This window comes from Thunnus albacares, chromosome 23 (assembly GCF_914725855.1).
Source record: "Thunnus albacares chromosome 23, fThuAlb1.1, whole genome shotgun sequence".
Taxonomy (NCBI): domain Eukaryota; kingdom Metazoa; phylum Chordata; class Actinopteri; order Scombriformes; family Scombridae; genus Thunnus; species Thunnus albacares.
The window spans coordinates 25446859-25463353 of NC_058128.1; the positions used below are offsets into that span (position 1 = coordinate 25446859).

Here is a 16495-nt window from a genome sequence, read left to right on the forward strand (position 1 = left end):
GAACTCAATTTCTATCCCCATAGTCATAATCAGTCCCCTCTTTGGTTGTTTCAGGGTCATTGATTTTTTCTGCCAATTTTGGTCAAATATTTACAAAGAATTTATTAAAACCACTGACCACATTATTTATATTATATATGGTCTTATTGTTATCAATAAAATACTGAGGGTACCTTGAGTTTCTGGATCGATTTCTAATAATGCTGTTTAACACACTCTATATACATTTTATGTTGTATGTTATGTTTGTTATTCTCTAATATTTTATTATAGTATTCCTTCCTCCATATCCTCATAATATTACTTAACCTGTTTTTATATTATTTATATTTCTTTTCTGCCTCTATAGATCTGTACTTTATGAATTCTATATATAAAGTACTTTTCTTTTTGCAGGTATTTTGTAGTCCCTTTGGGATCCACAGACTATGCGTATATTTTGTTTTCTTCCGTATTGTTTTATTGGACAATTTTTGTCATACAATGATTTGAATATTTTTAGGATTGTTTCATATGCTTTGTTGATATCTTCTTCATACACTATTTTCCAATTTTGTGTTTGTAATTCATTTTTGAATGCATTCGTGGATTCCTCTGTTCTTACTCTTTTATATTTAAAGTTACTGGCATCCTTAACCTTCCTATAATTAGTCATAGACTACAAAAACTGGTAAATGGTCACTGATGTCATTTAATAATAGCCCGCTCACTATACTGTTTGTCAATATATTATCTATTAGCGTGGTACAATGTGATGTTATTCTGCTAGGTCTATTCATTTTTGGATATAAGCTCATACTATACATTGCATTAATAAAGTCTTCAGTCATTTTGTGCTTATTTGGATTCAACAGATTTATATTGAAATCCCTACATATGAACATAACCTTTCGAATTGTTTTTCCAAACTTTTTTCCATCCAAACCTTAATCAATATTAGATCCAGGTGCTCTATACAGTTGTATGCAAAAGTTTGGGCACTCCTTGACAAATAACATATTTTGGTGATTTTTTCATTGAAAAGAAAACAGAACCTCTCTAGGATCTCTCTCTATATAAAGCAAGGGATCTGTCTGTTGGTACGTTTGTCCTTCACATATCTTGAGAACTGTTCATCCGATCTACTTCATATTTGGCAGATGTACTACTGGGGACCCAAAGAAGTGCAGTGTCGAGTGTGAAGTTCTTTGGATGAGCAGTTCTTGAGAAATATATAGAAATACCTCATAAACAATTTTGATTTGCTTCTTCTTTTGCCTGTGGAGTCACCAAGCGAAAATACAGACAGCACCACTCTGCCATTACAACTCACACTGTGGTCAGAGGTGGAATTACATCCGTAGTGAAAAGACTTAAGCTCTATTATTGAACTTTATACTTGGTAGGTGTATTGCTGGGGACTCAAGGACGTGCACTGTCGAATTTAGTGCAATTTGGACAGGAGAAACGTTTAATGATAATAAGTTTTGAATAAACAAGTGAACAGCGAGCTGCTCAGCTCCATGACTGAGTGCAGCGGGAGCTGTTTGACATAAACACTGTCACATCACAGAAAGGTGAATCAAAACCCCCATTTGACTGCAAAAAACCTGCAGGAAGATTTAGCAGACTCAGGAGTGGTGGTGCACCGTCCCACTTTGCAGTGATGCATGCACAAATAGGACCTTCATGGACGAGTCAGTAGAAGAAAACCTTACCTGCATCCTCATCATAAAATCCAACATCAGAAGTATGCAACAGAACATCTACAGAAGCCTGATGCATTTTGGAAATAAGTGCTATGGACTGATGAAGTTAAAATAAAACTCTTTGGGCCACAATCAGCAAAGGTATGTTTGGAGGAAAAAAGGAGCAGCATTTCATGAAAAGAACACCTTGCCAGTTGTTAAGCATTGGGGTGGATCTTTCATACTTTGGGGTTGTGTTGCAGCCAGTAGCACAGGAAACATTGCACGGGTGGAGGGAAGAATGAATTCCACTAAATACCAGCAAATTATGGAAGCAAACATCACACCATCTGTAAAAAAGCTGAAGCTGAAAAGAGGATGGCTTCTATAACAGGATAATGATTGGTATTGCCATCGCAGTCGCCTAACTTAACCATAATTAAAAATCTGTGGGTAGATTTTAACAGAGCTGTGCATGCAAAACAGCCAAAACATATTGCAGAACTAGAAGCCTTTTGCAAGGAAGAATGGGAGAAGATCCAAATACAAAAACTGAAAGACTTAGCTGGCTACAAAAAGCTACAATATCTGCCAGAGGGAGTGTTACCAAGTAGTGACTATCTAGGGTGCCCAAACTTTTGCACATGCCACAATGATGTTTTTATTTATTTATTTTTTTGTTTAATTTATGACATAGACAGTATCTGTGCATTAATGTTTGCTGAAGATGTTTTTTCTCATATCGTAGAGAGGCTATGTTTACATCTTTCCAATGAAAAAAAATCACCAAAATGTTATTTGTCAAGGGGTGCCCACACTTTTGCATACAACTGTATATACAGCTTACAATTACCTTTTTCTTGTTCTCCATACAGATATCTATTGTAATACATTCTAGCAGGTCATCAACAGTTGTTGTCATGCTTTCCACCACCTTATAATTGAAGCTTTTATCCACGTACAAAGCCACACCCCCTACATTCTTGTTCTTTCTGTTCATATAAGTCAGTTCATATCCATTTAACTCAAAGTCCATACCCTTCTCAGTACATTCTTTGTCCTGTCACTGTAAACTGGATACAGCGAAACAGCAGCAGTGTCTCACAAAATGCTTCGCAAGGGCATCTAACAGGCCAGAGAATGTACATGCAGTTTGTTTTTAAGGTCCTGAATGATGCACATGGAGGGGGCAGGATTTTCTTTGAAGCAGTGTTGATTGTGACAACCTCTGACAGATATAGCAGTAATATGATGAGATGAAGATCTGCACTGGTTTTACTTGAGTCCTCCCCGCACAGAAACAAATTAAACATTGACTGATGAAAATATGAGCGAAACAACCATTGAGAAAATGGACATCATCAAAAAAAAAAAATTAAACATCTAATGAAACCAATAAAACTTACACAGGGTTGAAAACTGCATTTTCAAAATGCAATTCAACATACAACACTGTCATTGAATAACATATGCTTATGAATTACTTCGATGGATAATCAGCAGCTCATTCATGTGTCTCCCCATTTTCTCGACATGTTCTATTACCACAAGTATATTCAAAAGACCTTGTTCACTATGGGTGTAACTGTACATGTATTCATCTCATCTCACCTTCCGGCACGCCCTACGAACCAAATATTTACTGCTGAATAGGGTGGCCTTAAAATAATATCATGATATTGCAAGGTGTTTATGAGATAACAATATTTATGACGTATGTGGCCTTTGTTGTGTGATGTAGCACCTCTGCAGGTTAATATTATCAAATCTCTCCCACTCTATTGAAGTTGTTCTTTTTTGGAACTAACTCCCCCACAGTGAGCCAGCAGCAACATGACTTACTGTGTGTTGCTGCTGTAAATAATGATGAAGTAAATACAAAAACATCGCAACATCATATGACAATTTTGTATCACATTAAGACTTATTTATTTAATGTTTATTTGTATAGCGACAAGTATATTGCATGAATGTATGCCACATACCGCAGCATTTATAGCGTAAGCTAGTTTGCAATGCCCGTCCCTAGATGGGCTTCTAATATACAAAAAAACTCAACAATAAAATACATACGAAACTGCATAAGACTCACAAACAGTCCTCTAAACTACAGTGAACATAGTCTTCTTGGAGCAGGAATTTGAGATGAAGTCCATTGCCTGGCGACAGGCATGGATGAGACTGATGCGTATTATACAGATTCTTATAACACAAATAACTCTAAAATCAGTATATTACGTCCAATCCACATAAAAAGTGTTTTTAGAAGCATGTTTGACGTCTGTCACCTGCATGTCCATGGAACACATAGACTTCCCCTTTATTAAATGTATCAATCCACACTGTCCCTGAGAGACGCACATCACCCAAGACCTCACCTGCTTTTTTGAAGCTCTGAGTCTATTTTTTTGTCCTCCAACGCATTTAGTGAAGCATAATCTCCATAGACAACTGTTTAAAATCACAGAAATCTCCCACTGTTTATATGTTTTATACTTATTAATGGTATCTATATTGATCGATCTGCTCCCAGTCTGCCTGTGAGCTTGCCAGTTTTACTACAGGCAGATTTGCCTGCTATGGCGGGCGGGGAAATGAATCAATGAATCAATAAATACAAACACTAGCTGGCTCACATGGAGCCGACAATAAAATTATTTTGGTTCAGTAAATTTCTGCTGTCAGTCAGCCTGGTGAAGACAGTTTGGCTGCTGTCCTCTAAGCTCCCCAGGACCTGCTGCTGACAGACGGCTGGTTCTGTGGACAGAGACGCTGAACACAGGTCGTGTTGGCATGGACTGAATGCACACTTGCTGCTCACTTCTTGCTTTCTATGTGGATTCCTAGTCAGACCATGTGAGAAATGTTAACTGCTCTTAGCAGCACTACCATTGTCAATGGAGTGGATATGTCAGTCATTGCTAATTGGTTAGAGCAAAAGAAACCCGCTTCACAATAGGCTAACAGCTAACATGATCACATGTCAGAGTGAATAATAAAGTGAGGCAAAAAAGCAAAACATATTAGCCTTACTTTAAGTGTATACTTGAGAAAATGCCATCCATTTGTGGTGAAATGCTGTAACTTATTGCCCCAATTTCAGTCTTCATCTGAAGTAACAGTTGTAAAGAGCATTGGCTTCCTCAGAAATCTTTATCCTTTTTACTGGGATGATGTGACCTTGAAGTGCATTGACAACTGACATTGATTTCCACTGTGTCTGTCTCTGCCTTTGCAGCCCTGTCTTTGTGCAGTCTGGGCTTGTTTTAGAGACATAGTGGTGCCGCTGAGAGAGGCCATTAGTGATGCTAGCAGACCACCTGCTACTGGTCCAATTGGTGGCATGGGTGGGATGAGACATCCGAGAATGTAAAAACAGTGCGGTGTGATAGACTGTTTGTATGTATAAAATAACAACAGAATGGTGATTCTTTAAACTACACTTGGAAAACTGCTAGCTAGATTGAATTAGGATTTAACTACATAGTAATCTTGTGAGGTGGGACCAGTTCACTAAATGGGGAACTGTTAGAATTTTATTATCTTACTGAATTTTTAGGGTTTGGAGGAGGTAGTGCATACAGAAAATTTTGGTTTTCCTAGTATTAATATGTATTCATACGTACGTATGCTTACAATATTTTCAAACAGGTTGGGACATGTACACTCTCACTCAGGTGGTTATTTTAACAATGATGTATATATCGTTGTTAAAATAACCACCTGAGTGATGTTGTGGCATCATAAAAAGTCCTAGAGATGCTCAAAATTATGGAACATTTTAATTTACATTTCCATGGAGACTGAGAAAACTCAGTTTGTGAAAAGAGTGTGATACAGTCGAAAGTTCCAGAACAAGCAATGAGATTTTGACTTTGTTATATGAATAGCTGTTTCTAGTATCAAGAATAAACTGTCAGGCTCAATTTGGGGTTCTGTTTTAATAGTATAATAGCAAAGACCAGCACAAAGCAGAGTTTACACTTAACTTTTTTTTGACGGCCAATATGGCTGTTAATATTCCAGAATTACGGCCATATAAACAATTAACGGATATATGTTTAAATAGCCATATAATAGCCTATATTTAAACAGCAATGAAACACAAAAACACAAACGCTATGATCGAACAAATGGATTTTAGTCAGCAGAATGAACTCTTCACAAACTTTGCAAACTGAGCATATAGGCTACAACAATAAAATAAAACAAATAGCCTTGCTGTTGTTAATTAAATGCAGCCATGTGGGCAGCCTGCCACAGTCTCCAAGAGCCCACTTGTCACCAGGACTGGGGAAAAGTTAAACCTCCTACTGATCAATAACATGTTATTTAACCATGGAGCTCCGGGCTGCTTCGTTTGTTTCACTGTGCAAGTGAGGGATGTAACGTTACCAGAGAGAAAATGGTAAGACTTTTTGGAGTTGTTGACTGCTGTCCAGCAAAAGTGCAGGGCTGTTGCTTGAGTGTGCGCTGGCTTTTGAATCTCATACCACGCTTAGTCACATCTGATCAAATACTCAGAATCTCTCAGTGTCTTTACAATGGAGGCAAAACCAAACTTTTGCATAATACAAGTTTATATTTAAGTTGTCTTGGCAACATATCTTATAGGTCACACAATATTAGACTATTTAATATGCTATTAATGAATGTATTTATTTATTTGGCAATCTGCATATTTCCTGTATATTTTGGCTTATGATATTTTCATCTGCCGGACAACTACACATGATGCCGGCTAATGTAAACCCTGGCACAAAGCACTAGGTCATATGCACATGGACAGTGAGCCTCCATCAGACTACACCAACTATTGTCATACTATACAAAAGCATTATGCTCACAAAAGTGGAATATTTATCAGAGGGATGGAAATTCATCATTATCCTCTCACTAATCTGAGTAAATCTCCAAATTAGAACACTAACCACCACTTACAACATAAAATATCAGTGGTGAAGACCCTCCTACACAGAGAACATCTTGTCAGTGAAGAAGAGAAAAGAGGTCAAAGGTCGTTGAAAGTCGTGGTCGTGGAAAGATCAAGGAGGACATTCACATCTGGTGTCAGAGAACATCTTTAAACAGAGACAGGATTTACCATCACCACCCATATACAGCCACCTGTGATTGAGGTTTCATACTCGTGAATACATCTAAACCATCTCCATGACCACTGAGCAACTCCACCCACTGAGGAAGGCCATGTGATGTGGTTGAAAGCTTGGCCTGAAACTCAGCTCATCAAGTGTGTGAGTGCTGTGCATGTATTTGCAGGAGCTGAACCACAGAACAGCAGGTTACCACACTGATGGGTCTTTGGGTGGAGGTGGAGGAGGAGGAGGAGGAGGAGGATGAGGACGACGACGATGACGGCATTGCTTTTGTAGTCGATTACTCATTGTAAATGAAATGGAAGCCTAACAAGCTCCAATTAAGCCTCTTTCAATTAAGAGACACTTAAAAAGAGAAATAATTTCACTTCCTTCTCTTCATGTCTCATCTTGTAATACAAATACATTACGGGCATTATTGGCAATGGATGTCCTCGTTCCTATTAAAAGAGGGGAGATGAAAATCTAATTAAAGCAACTGTGTAACAAAAAGGGAACACTCTAATGAGCATTATTACGGCACATTTCAAATAATGTAAACGGAACTCACTCGTTTAGCTGCCCTGTCCCGCTCATTAGCAGCAAAGCAAAGAAAAGATAATGAGACAATAACGTTATCTGAACCATATTTATAACATTTCAGATATTCTAATGAAGAATGCAGCTTCAGACAGTATGCACTGATGACGGGATGTGCCCACCGCCACCGCGGCAGGAGCTGTTAATTCCTTTGTAATATGCAGATGATATACAGGATTTTTTTTTTTTTTTCCTCACTCTCTCCTGGCAGACATGTCAGGTCATTTTGGTATTTGCACACAAGTCAGTAAAGAAAAAAGAGAAAGAGGAAATATCTGTCTAATCATTTTGCTTCCCATACATGCATTAAGGATTCAAATTTGTAATTAAGAGACAAGAGGCACTCGCAGGCTTCTGCATGGGTTAGTGAACATGGCATGGACTTGTGAGTAATTACTCAACTTTAATAGCTTAAAAGGAAAGAAATGCACATCCCTGGTAAACGCAGGAGGACTAGAAATACTCCACTGACCAAACTTCAGCAATTAAAATGTACTATGAAGTGATTGTGAGGAGTGTCTTATCTTCCTCTGAAAGGGTGACTAACAGGGATTTACTCAAAGAGAATGGAACTGTAAATGTGGACATTAGGAGACATTGTTCAATCACATTTCAGAATGACCGGAGCTTTCATTACTTTGTACTGCTGCGTGAGACAACTTGATTCAGTAAGAACAGAGTTTTAAGTGAAAATATTGCAGAGAAAAAATTAGGGCTGCCCCATAAACTTCAATGATTGGAATCATCACTGGTGGAGCCCCCAGTTCGAATCTCAGGTCAGTTATTTCCCTGCGTCATTGCACACAGAGCAACATAGGAAAGTGGTCGTGGCAGCCTATAAACCTTTAACTGAATCTTGTCTCAAAATTACTAACCAGCAATGTCCCCTGAGTTCTGATTAAGGCACAACCCAAGAGAAAATAACCATTTATGTTTGTATGTGTAAGCTGAATATGAATAGCTCATATTCAATAATCCGAATCTTGAACTTTTCTTTTCATCTGTGAAGTATGGTCTCTATGTTCAGGGTCAACAGAATCAACTAATGATTTACAACAAAACACTGTCTCACACCATAATTGAGGCACTTTGTTTCATTGCGAGCCTCGCTTCAAAATTGGCAATGAACTACAGGGTCAATAGACAGACAATGGAACACAAATTATTAACTGAAATACAACTTGGTACCTGCAGCCCACAGAGAGGAGCCACTTAAAGGCTCCATCTTTCAGAATTCTTTCAAAAGAAATTAATCAAAACTCTGACCTTGTCTTGGAGTATCCTACTGTGTTCAGCTGTACGAGATGATGGAACCACCTGAGCACATAAAGCAGTCAATTTGAAATCCCACCTTGACAATTGAAAGACAAAATCAAGCATGGCCAGTACAGCACACAGAAACACACTTCTCCATGCTTAGCAACCATGACATTGACCCAGAGACCCCAGGAGTTGCACGGCCTTACACAGAGCATGCTTGGTCTCTACAGTGAGTCGGCCACTGGGTCATTCCCTTGTTACACTAAATGGTGCTCAGCTTAGAGCGGATACATCCCAAGGCCTCCAATTGCTGCCATCTTTATGAGAGCCACATCTCTATTATCGACACAAGCGCAACCAATACAGGCGGAGAGGGCTGCCATTCACTGCCACAATCAACTCAAGACCCCATCACTGTCATAATGGTGAGCTCAGTGGGGAGGATGACAATGACTGCTCCAGCCAGCTCTAGTGAATGCCACTTAATGAAGGCAATGATTTTATTCCTCCCCCAGCAGCAACATAAGTATCCACACTCCAGGTCCTGCTCGCCATCCATCATCCTTGAATGGTGATAAGTGACAACAATTTCCTGCTATTCCCAGCCACGGAGCAAGACCAAGGTAAGGCGCCAGCCGTGGACGATTATCTAGCCATGCCACTTGAAATCATCATACAATTAGACACATCCCTTGAGTCTCCTGAGTTTGACCAGGAACGACAGACGAATCAATGATGATGATGGGAAGAGCAAAGAAAAAAGCAGAGCGAGAAAGGGTTGAGCTGGAGAGAATGAGGCTGAGTGATTATGTGTCAGAGTTAAATACAGTGGTCAGCATACTCATATGTGTGAAAAGAGGGTTCATTCCCCTATTGGTCACATTGAAAGTAAACAGGACTCCCACTCTTATAAAGAAATCATTTCCAGGTCATTTTTAGTGATCCAGACACTAATACATACATGCCTGCACATGTGAAGAACAGTTTGGTTTGGTTTGAGGTTTTTTGTACTTCGTATTGTATTGTACTTCGCTACATTTCGAGCTACATCAATTAAAGAGAAAGAACAAAAGTCACATGAAAATATTAAACGTGTGTGATTGGAGCAGAAGAAAGGTGTCAAATCAGCAACTGCAGCAAAGAAGCTGCCTATGTGTCTACGACCACAGGAGGATATCCAGTGAAAAGCCACACAGTCCTCAGCTGATATTCTGTGAAAGATACATGTTCTTAGTGTATATGTTCACTGGCAGAGTGTCAGGAGGTGTAAGGGGTGAAGTCGTCCCAGGGCCAGGCCGAGGCCAAGCTGTTTGTGAACAGTACAAAAAATGCACAACAACCTAGTAATCTGCAAAACATCATTTGTCTGTGCTTTACAAAACTGTTGCAAGTCACTGTTAAAAAATAATGATGTTTCATGATGTAACAAAGCTGTGGTTAAGGTCTGGTTAAGTTTAGGCACAAAAACCACTTAGTTAGGTTTAGGGAAAGATCATAGTTTGGGTTAAAATGATCACTTTGTTAAGGTTAGAGAAATAAGTGTTGTCGTTGTTGAACTTACTACTTCCTTAAGGTTAGGGGACCTCCGTCATCATGGTTACAGTAATATCCATGCGGTTAAGGTAAGGGAACAATCATAGTCCTGGTTTTTTAAAAACAGTCTTGACTCATAGTTGGAAACAGGAAATGAGCAGTGCTCTCCCATGGCAAAGTTCTCTGTTTTGTTGAACTCTTTTAAATTCTATTTTAATGTGTTTATAAAGTCTTCTTTTACATGTTGTCTCAATGCCTTTTATGTTTTATATAAATCATGTTGAATTGCCTTTTTGTTGAAAGGTGTTATACAAATAAACTTGCCTTACCTTGGCGTGCCTTAATTAATGACTGATTAAATGCACCATCTGTGAACAAGCTGAAGGTGGCTGTACACTCCTTCAGACATGCTTGTCGGACGGTGGTAAGAGTTCTTATGATACATCCATGGAACAACCGAGTGCGACACTATGACTGCCTTCCAGGAGAGACTGTCTGATAATATGAGCTGTTATCCTCATATTTAAACTATATTGTGTCTCCCCCGCCCCCCTCCCTCTCTCTGATAGTCGGCTTTTCACTCCGCCTTTGAGTTAAGCTGTTCAGAACAACTATAAACACATTTGATTTCACGTTGTAAGAACGCAACCATAAGCAACCATAAATTGACCCTAAGACACGAATTGTACGCAGCCACAATGCTGTTTGCTGGGTCTGACAAAAATGCTCATGGTGGATCATCCGGCGATGACTTCCTCATTCAATGAGCTTCTACCTTCAGTGTTGTGTGCAGTAACTTTCTGCTGTTCAACAGTCTGGTCTGGTTATATCATGACATTCAGACATTCATTATTCAGACAGATGAGTACAACAACAAATGATGATGGTTGTAACTCTCCAGAGGAAAATGTCAACAACCATTGCCTTGCATGGCACCAGAGCGTTTTGTGTGTGTGTGTGTGTGTACCGCATGGTGTGCAAAAATGCTTTATTCTGTTGTTCTATGGAGTGGAAGGCTATTGAATTTATGTAGCTTAATAATGCTTTGCTGCACCTGCTATGGTGCTTATAGCCCCTTTTATTCAGTCATTTTGGTTTAATTGTCTATGGTTTTCTGGTTAATTCTTGGAATTTTTGATGTTTTACAGGTGTACCTCGCCTTTAAAGGCTCCTACTGGTTCAAAATGGCACTTACACATTACATTCTAAGTTATGTTGATAATGGCAGGCACACACAAGTTTTACTGCTACAGCAATCCCTGGACTCACCTTTACCTTACATAAAAGTGACTCCCATGAAGTCCATGCAATAAGGCATACAGATTATACAATATACAATACAACTGGTACTGGCAATACCTTGAGTTGAGGTATCGGTATCGGAAGAGAAAAGGTTGGATTGGTGCATCCTTGTCATTTTCCAAGGCTTTTCCCTGACTGTAAGCTGCATCACAAAGACTTCCAAATTATCCAGAATGCATGGGAAAAGTGAGCAAATAAAGGGAAGGCAAGCCGTAGCTGTAGGAGAAAGTGAACTTAAATGAAATATACAGTAAAGTGTCTCAGATGTTAAGGTGAAGGGTCAGCTCATCTTACAGACAACTTCTCTCTTGCATGATGGATGGATGTAACATTTCGAGTGCTCAATTGTACATCTGGAGAGATGAGAAGATGAGAAGGGCCTAATTAAGATACAAGCAAGCAGCTTGATAAACCAGTGTCATGATATCTCCTGCATTGGAAAGCACGTTTCAGTCCATTTCTCATCTTGTTCCACTAATTAACAAGAAAGATCAAGACCTCATGGAATTACAGCCAACAAAATGGGTGCTTAACAAAAGAGATTTTGACAGTTTCTGGACAGTCTGAGTGCTTACATGGGCACTACATCAAATAATAATAATTACATCTGTCACAGAGACTATACATTGCGCAATGCAGCGGGTGATTGGTGAAAGGAAAACAACTAAATAGCAAAAGAACTGAAGCGTGAAATCTGTGACCCATCTACAGTAATGCTCACGCGACGGTGGAACAGCACCACCGTAACACATTCACAAACATTTAGTTCGGTGATTTCCCTAAACTGTGAGTAAAATCAGAAACATTTTATATAACTTGAGCATCAAGTACACACAGACATTTAAAGAATAACAGGAAACATTTTCTGGCAGTTAAGTGAAAACTGTCTCTTACACTGTCAGATATCAGTTAGTAATATTCTGTTTCTTCCCTGTTTATTAGGGAGTGCGTCTGAAGTTCTGCATTTTAGTAAGACATTTCCCTGTGTTCTGATTTGCTCCAGTTTTAATTTGCTGTTGATGCTGTTTGTTAATGCAAACCCCAAAATTCCTCCATGTTTTCTTCTTGTCTTGATAAATTTAGAAAAACGCATGACATGACTTTGTAGAAGGAAATGTACATATCCCTTATTTTACATGTACGCAAGTAATCCCACTCTCTTGTTAGATACTTAAATTGAGTAATGTCCTTCTCCTGTGGGTCATCCATTAATCACATGGCCGGTATTTTGATCCCCGGCTCCTACTGTCCTCACGTCAAAGCGTCCTTGAGCAAGACACTGAACCCTATGTTGCTCCTGATGATCAGGCCAGCACCTTGCATGGTAGCTAACTGTCACCAGTGTGTGAGTAGGTGAATGAGCAGCAAATTGTAAAGCGCTTTGGATAAAAGTGCTAAGCAAATGCAGTCCGTTTACAATTTCACCACCCATTTAATAATCCATCGATGCATCACGTTAATGTGACCATGTTTTGATCTTATGTGGATCTGTGTCATTTCAAATTGGTGTTCTGCATTTCCCCATCCTTACTTAATACAGTTTCACACTTACAATAGTCTAGCATCCCCTCAGCACTATGAGTGAATAAGTACATTGAATTTACTAACTCCACTGTTGGCCTGAGCAGACTGTAGAACATCATGGGCTACATGTGGCACGTGGTTTCATTTCTTTTTTTCCACCTCCCAGTGTTCATTGGGAAAGCGTAATGTGCTAGAGGCTCATACTATTCCAGCAGAGCCATCCTTCCCTGTGCAAGAGCCCAGTCATCTTTCTATAGCAGCAACAAGAAACAGATGCCCGCTTCAACACAGAACACAGCTAATTTTGTTTGTCGGTGCACATACGTCTCAGACAAGGGTACTGGGTAGTAGAGGGCAGCAAAATGCCTTGTACCACTCTGTTAGTCAATGTCAGGGAGTATTCCACAGTGAAATTAACTCATGACCCAACTTTTGGTGTAACACAAAGTTTATGTAGCCTGAGAAAAAGAAAAGTAACACCTAGCATTTTCATTTCAACAGAAGGCAGAAATCTTACTGATCAATCCGCTGGATGGGAAGATGAAGTAAGTCCTCAAGCTTATGGTTGTTGAACTCTGATCGGGCTTCCTGGAGTTTCTTAAAACGTCTGAAGGCCTTGTTTTTCTTCAGCTGGATCTAGGACAACAGACAAGACACTGTTAAGTTATTCTCAGAGCCACACATGCACATTTACAAGACACAGCTTTGTGCTTTGCAAAGTGATATTTTATAAAGGTGCAGTAAAGCGTGTTTTTATCGGGGCATGATTAGCACATGCAATATTAAAACTACCCTCCCTATCCAAGAAGGCTCCGGATGATACATTTGCCCTGTTCCCACCATACAAATATAAAAGGAAAACATCCTCTACACCTCTCTGTAGTCTGGACAACATTTAATGTTCTTTGTATCTTGTACTCTGCATCTGACTTCACTGTCAGCTATCCATCTATATGTTTTTTCTGCTAATAGCATTTGCATGCAGCTTGTAAAACCAGTGATGGACATGACACAAGCAGTGACGATCCCTGAATCTCATGTCATGTCTCATGTGCACACTCCCCCTGACAAACCCCAAAAATCATCTTGTTGTCACTCATTATGCTGGGCTGCAGCGGCTGAGGTATGAGCAGGTGGAGGGAGGAGGGAGGCTGTAGATGTCATTAAATATGCATTTGCACATCATGTCAGCATGAGTATGTGTCAACATTTGGATGACAAAAAGCCTTATCTTGTCATTCTCGTCAATCATTAAAATAAACATAGCTGCTATATTTAAATAGACCTGAGAACAGCTCTATCCTATTTCATAGCTTTAAAAATATCACTGTATGCCACTTGACTTCAGATGCCATCTCTGGTGTGTGTGTATATGTGTGTGTATGTGCCGCTAACACATACAGCTTAGTTTAGCTGGTCATTATGCCTATGGCAGCTGGAGTTGCACACAGTGTAGCAGTCAAGTGGTGAGTCAGTAAAATGATGGGGGCAATGTGAGAGGAATCACTTATTAAGTTGAAGAGGTGTAGTTGAAGGAAATCAGACACCTTAAAGAGGTGACAGTTTGGATTTAGTGTTGAAACCCTCTCTCTCTCTCTCTCTCTATGTTTCTTGTCTGTCTACACTGACTCTCAAATAAAGGCAAGAGGCCAACAATAAAAAAAAATCTGAAATTGTAACATGAAAAAAATGTGTATTGAATAATAAATCTGGTTAAATTCAATTCATTTTTTTTATTGTTAACAAATCTTGTGGGCAGACACAAACCAATAATCAATGGATTCTGCTAAAACAGTATCGTCTGTATTTCCAAAGCCTGATATATCTTATTACTCTGTGATATAGAGCTCTGTTGTTGTCCAAAAACTATTAAAAACACACCAATGAGCCACAATGTTGCACTGAGTGACATGTTCCTTCATTATCATGAACAATGTATTCCCTACCATTAGAAGACTTCCAGTGGCCACTACAGGTGTAGGAACACTGGGTACATTTACATGCACACTGTTGAAGAAAATTCACTTAAGTCCTTGTTCAAAGTTTGCTGTGGTGGAAGTGGTTTAATAGCATTCCGGAAATGCGGTGAGCATACTGACACAGAGCTGGTCTGATACAGTAGACTGACCCAGAGCAGAAGAAGTGGAGAGACTTTATACAGTAAAGATCAAAGCACCAAATGGTGAACAAAAGCTACAGTATGGATCAAAGTAGTGACCAACAATTGGTGAACCAAAGATAGGAGGTGAGGGCATTTACATACAAGATCAAGGTTTGCCAGGGGCAAGTCGGGAGGGGTCAGATCAGTAGAGGTCAGGAGGGTGACTAACAAATGGTAAACAAAGAGGTAGAAGGGGAGGGCATTTACATCAAATCCAGGGGCAATACAGGAGAGGTCACATCAGCAGGGGTCAGGAGGTGGAAAGGACACAAAATTGGCATATGTTTAATCAAAGAGTTGTCTCAGACGTCATTTGATTATCAGGTCTCCAAACTAAATGTGTGTTCTCCTTTGATGATTAAGTCTGCTCCCAAAAGGTATTCTTCTTCAACACTAATATTCCATTATTGTTCCGAATATGACAATATTCTGAATTTGATACAGTTCATGTAAACAGCATATTCCATTTGGTTATTCCGAATTAGGCCTCATTCCAAGTGTAGCATCTTCCGATTAAGACATGTGGGAGATGCTGGTATTATTCTGGTTTCAGGAGCATTCTTTGACATGTATACAGCGCATTCGGAATACGTGTTTCAATCGGGGTTTTTTGCCGCAGCAGTTTGCGACACATGGCCCTCTGGCCTGTTTACCCTGCGCAAGCAAAATGACATATACTAGAGCAGGAAGGCAGACAGACGAGAGGATTGAGAGGAGAGTGGAGAGTAGAGCCCTGCGCAGGACTGTTTTCTTAATTCCGCTCCCGCCAGATTTCTGACCATTACTGCCCGCTCCTGCAATGTGTGTGTCCACTCCCACCCACACCTGCAAACATTCTGACCATTCACGGCCGCACAATATAGTTGCATTGACTTTGTGTCTACTCCAGTCCCGCAGGGAAAACACATTATTTTACTGTATAATACTAATAAAGAGATACATTCCTGTCGATAATAACAGAGCAAAATTACGTTCTAGTGCATAATAACATTCAGACTAGTGCAATAATTACATTTATTCTAGTGCAGTAAGTACACTTGTTCTAGGGCAAAATTACTTTGTCTTTATTAATTTTAGTCTATTTATTATTTTAGAACATGTTGCTGGCTGTGATTGTTTAGTTTCCCTTTGTCTTTCAACACACTAATCAGGAGTAGCGCTCCTAATGATGATGGTATGCAACTTGATGCAACCTTACAACTCCTCCGTTACCTCAAATGAGCACAAATGTAGTAATAACCTGCTGTATCTCATAATGCAATATGCTGTTCTTTGCTTGTTCATGTGAAATTGGCAGGTTGCAGCAGCCGGTGGTGTGCGTTCGTGTCTGTGAGGAGGAGTGGCACCAGAAG

At 39.5% G+C, this 16495-nt stretch overlaps 1 protein-coding gene across 1 annotated transcript in view; it reads right to left on the reverse strand.

Annotated features, from left to right (window-relative positions):
- arhgef39 (Rho guanine nucleotide exchange factor (GEF) 39) overlaps window positions 1-16495 on the reverse strand; it is a 106886-nt gene that overhangs the window by 48921 nt on the left and 41470 nt on the right. The window contains exon 5 of the mRNA XM_044343815.1: window positions 13500-13618. Coding sequence (XP_044199750.1) covers window positions 13500-13618 — 119 coding nt within the window. The remainder of the gene's footprint in view (window positions 1-13499; window positions 13619-16495) is intronic.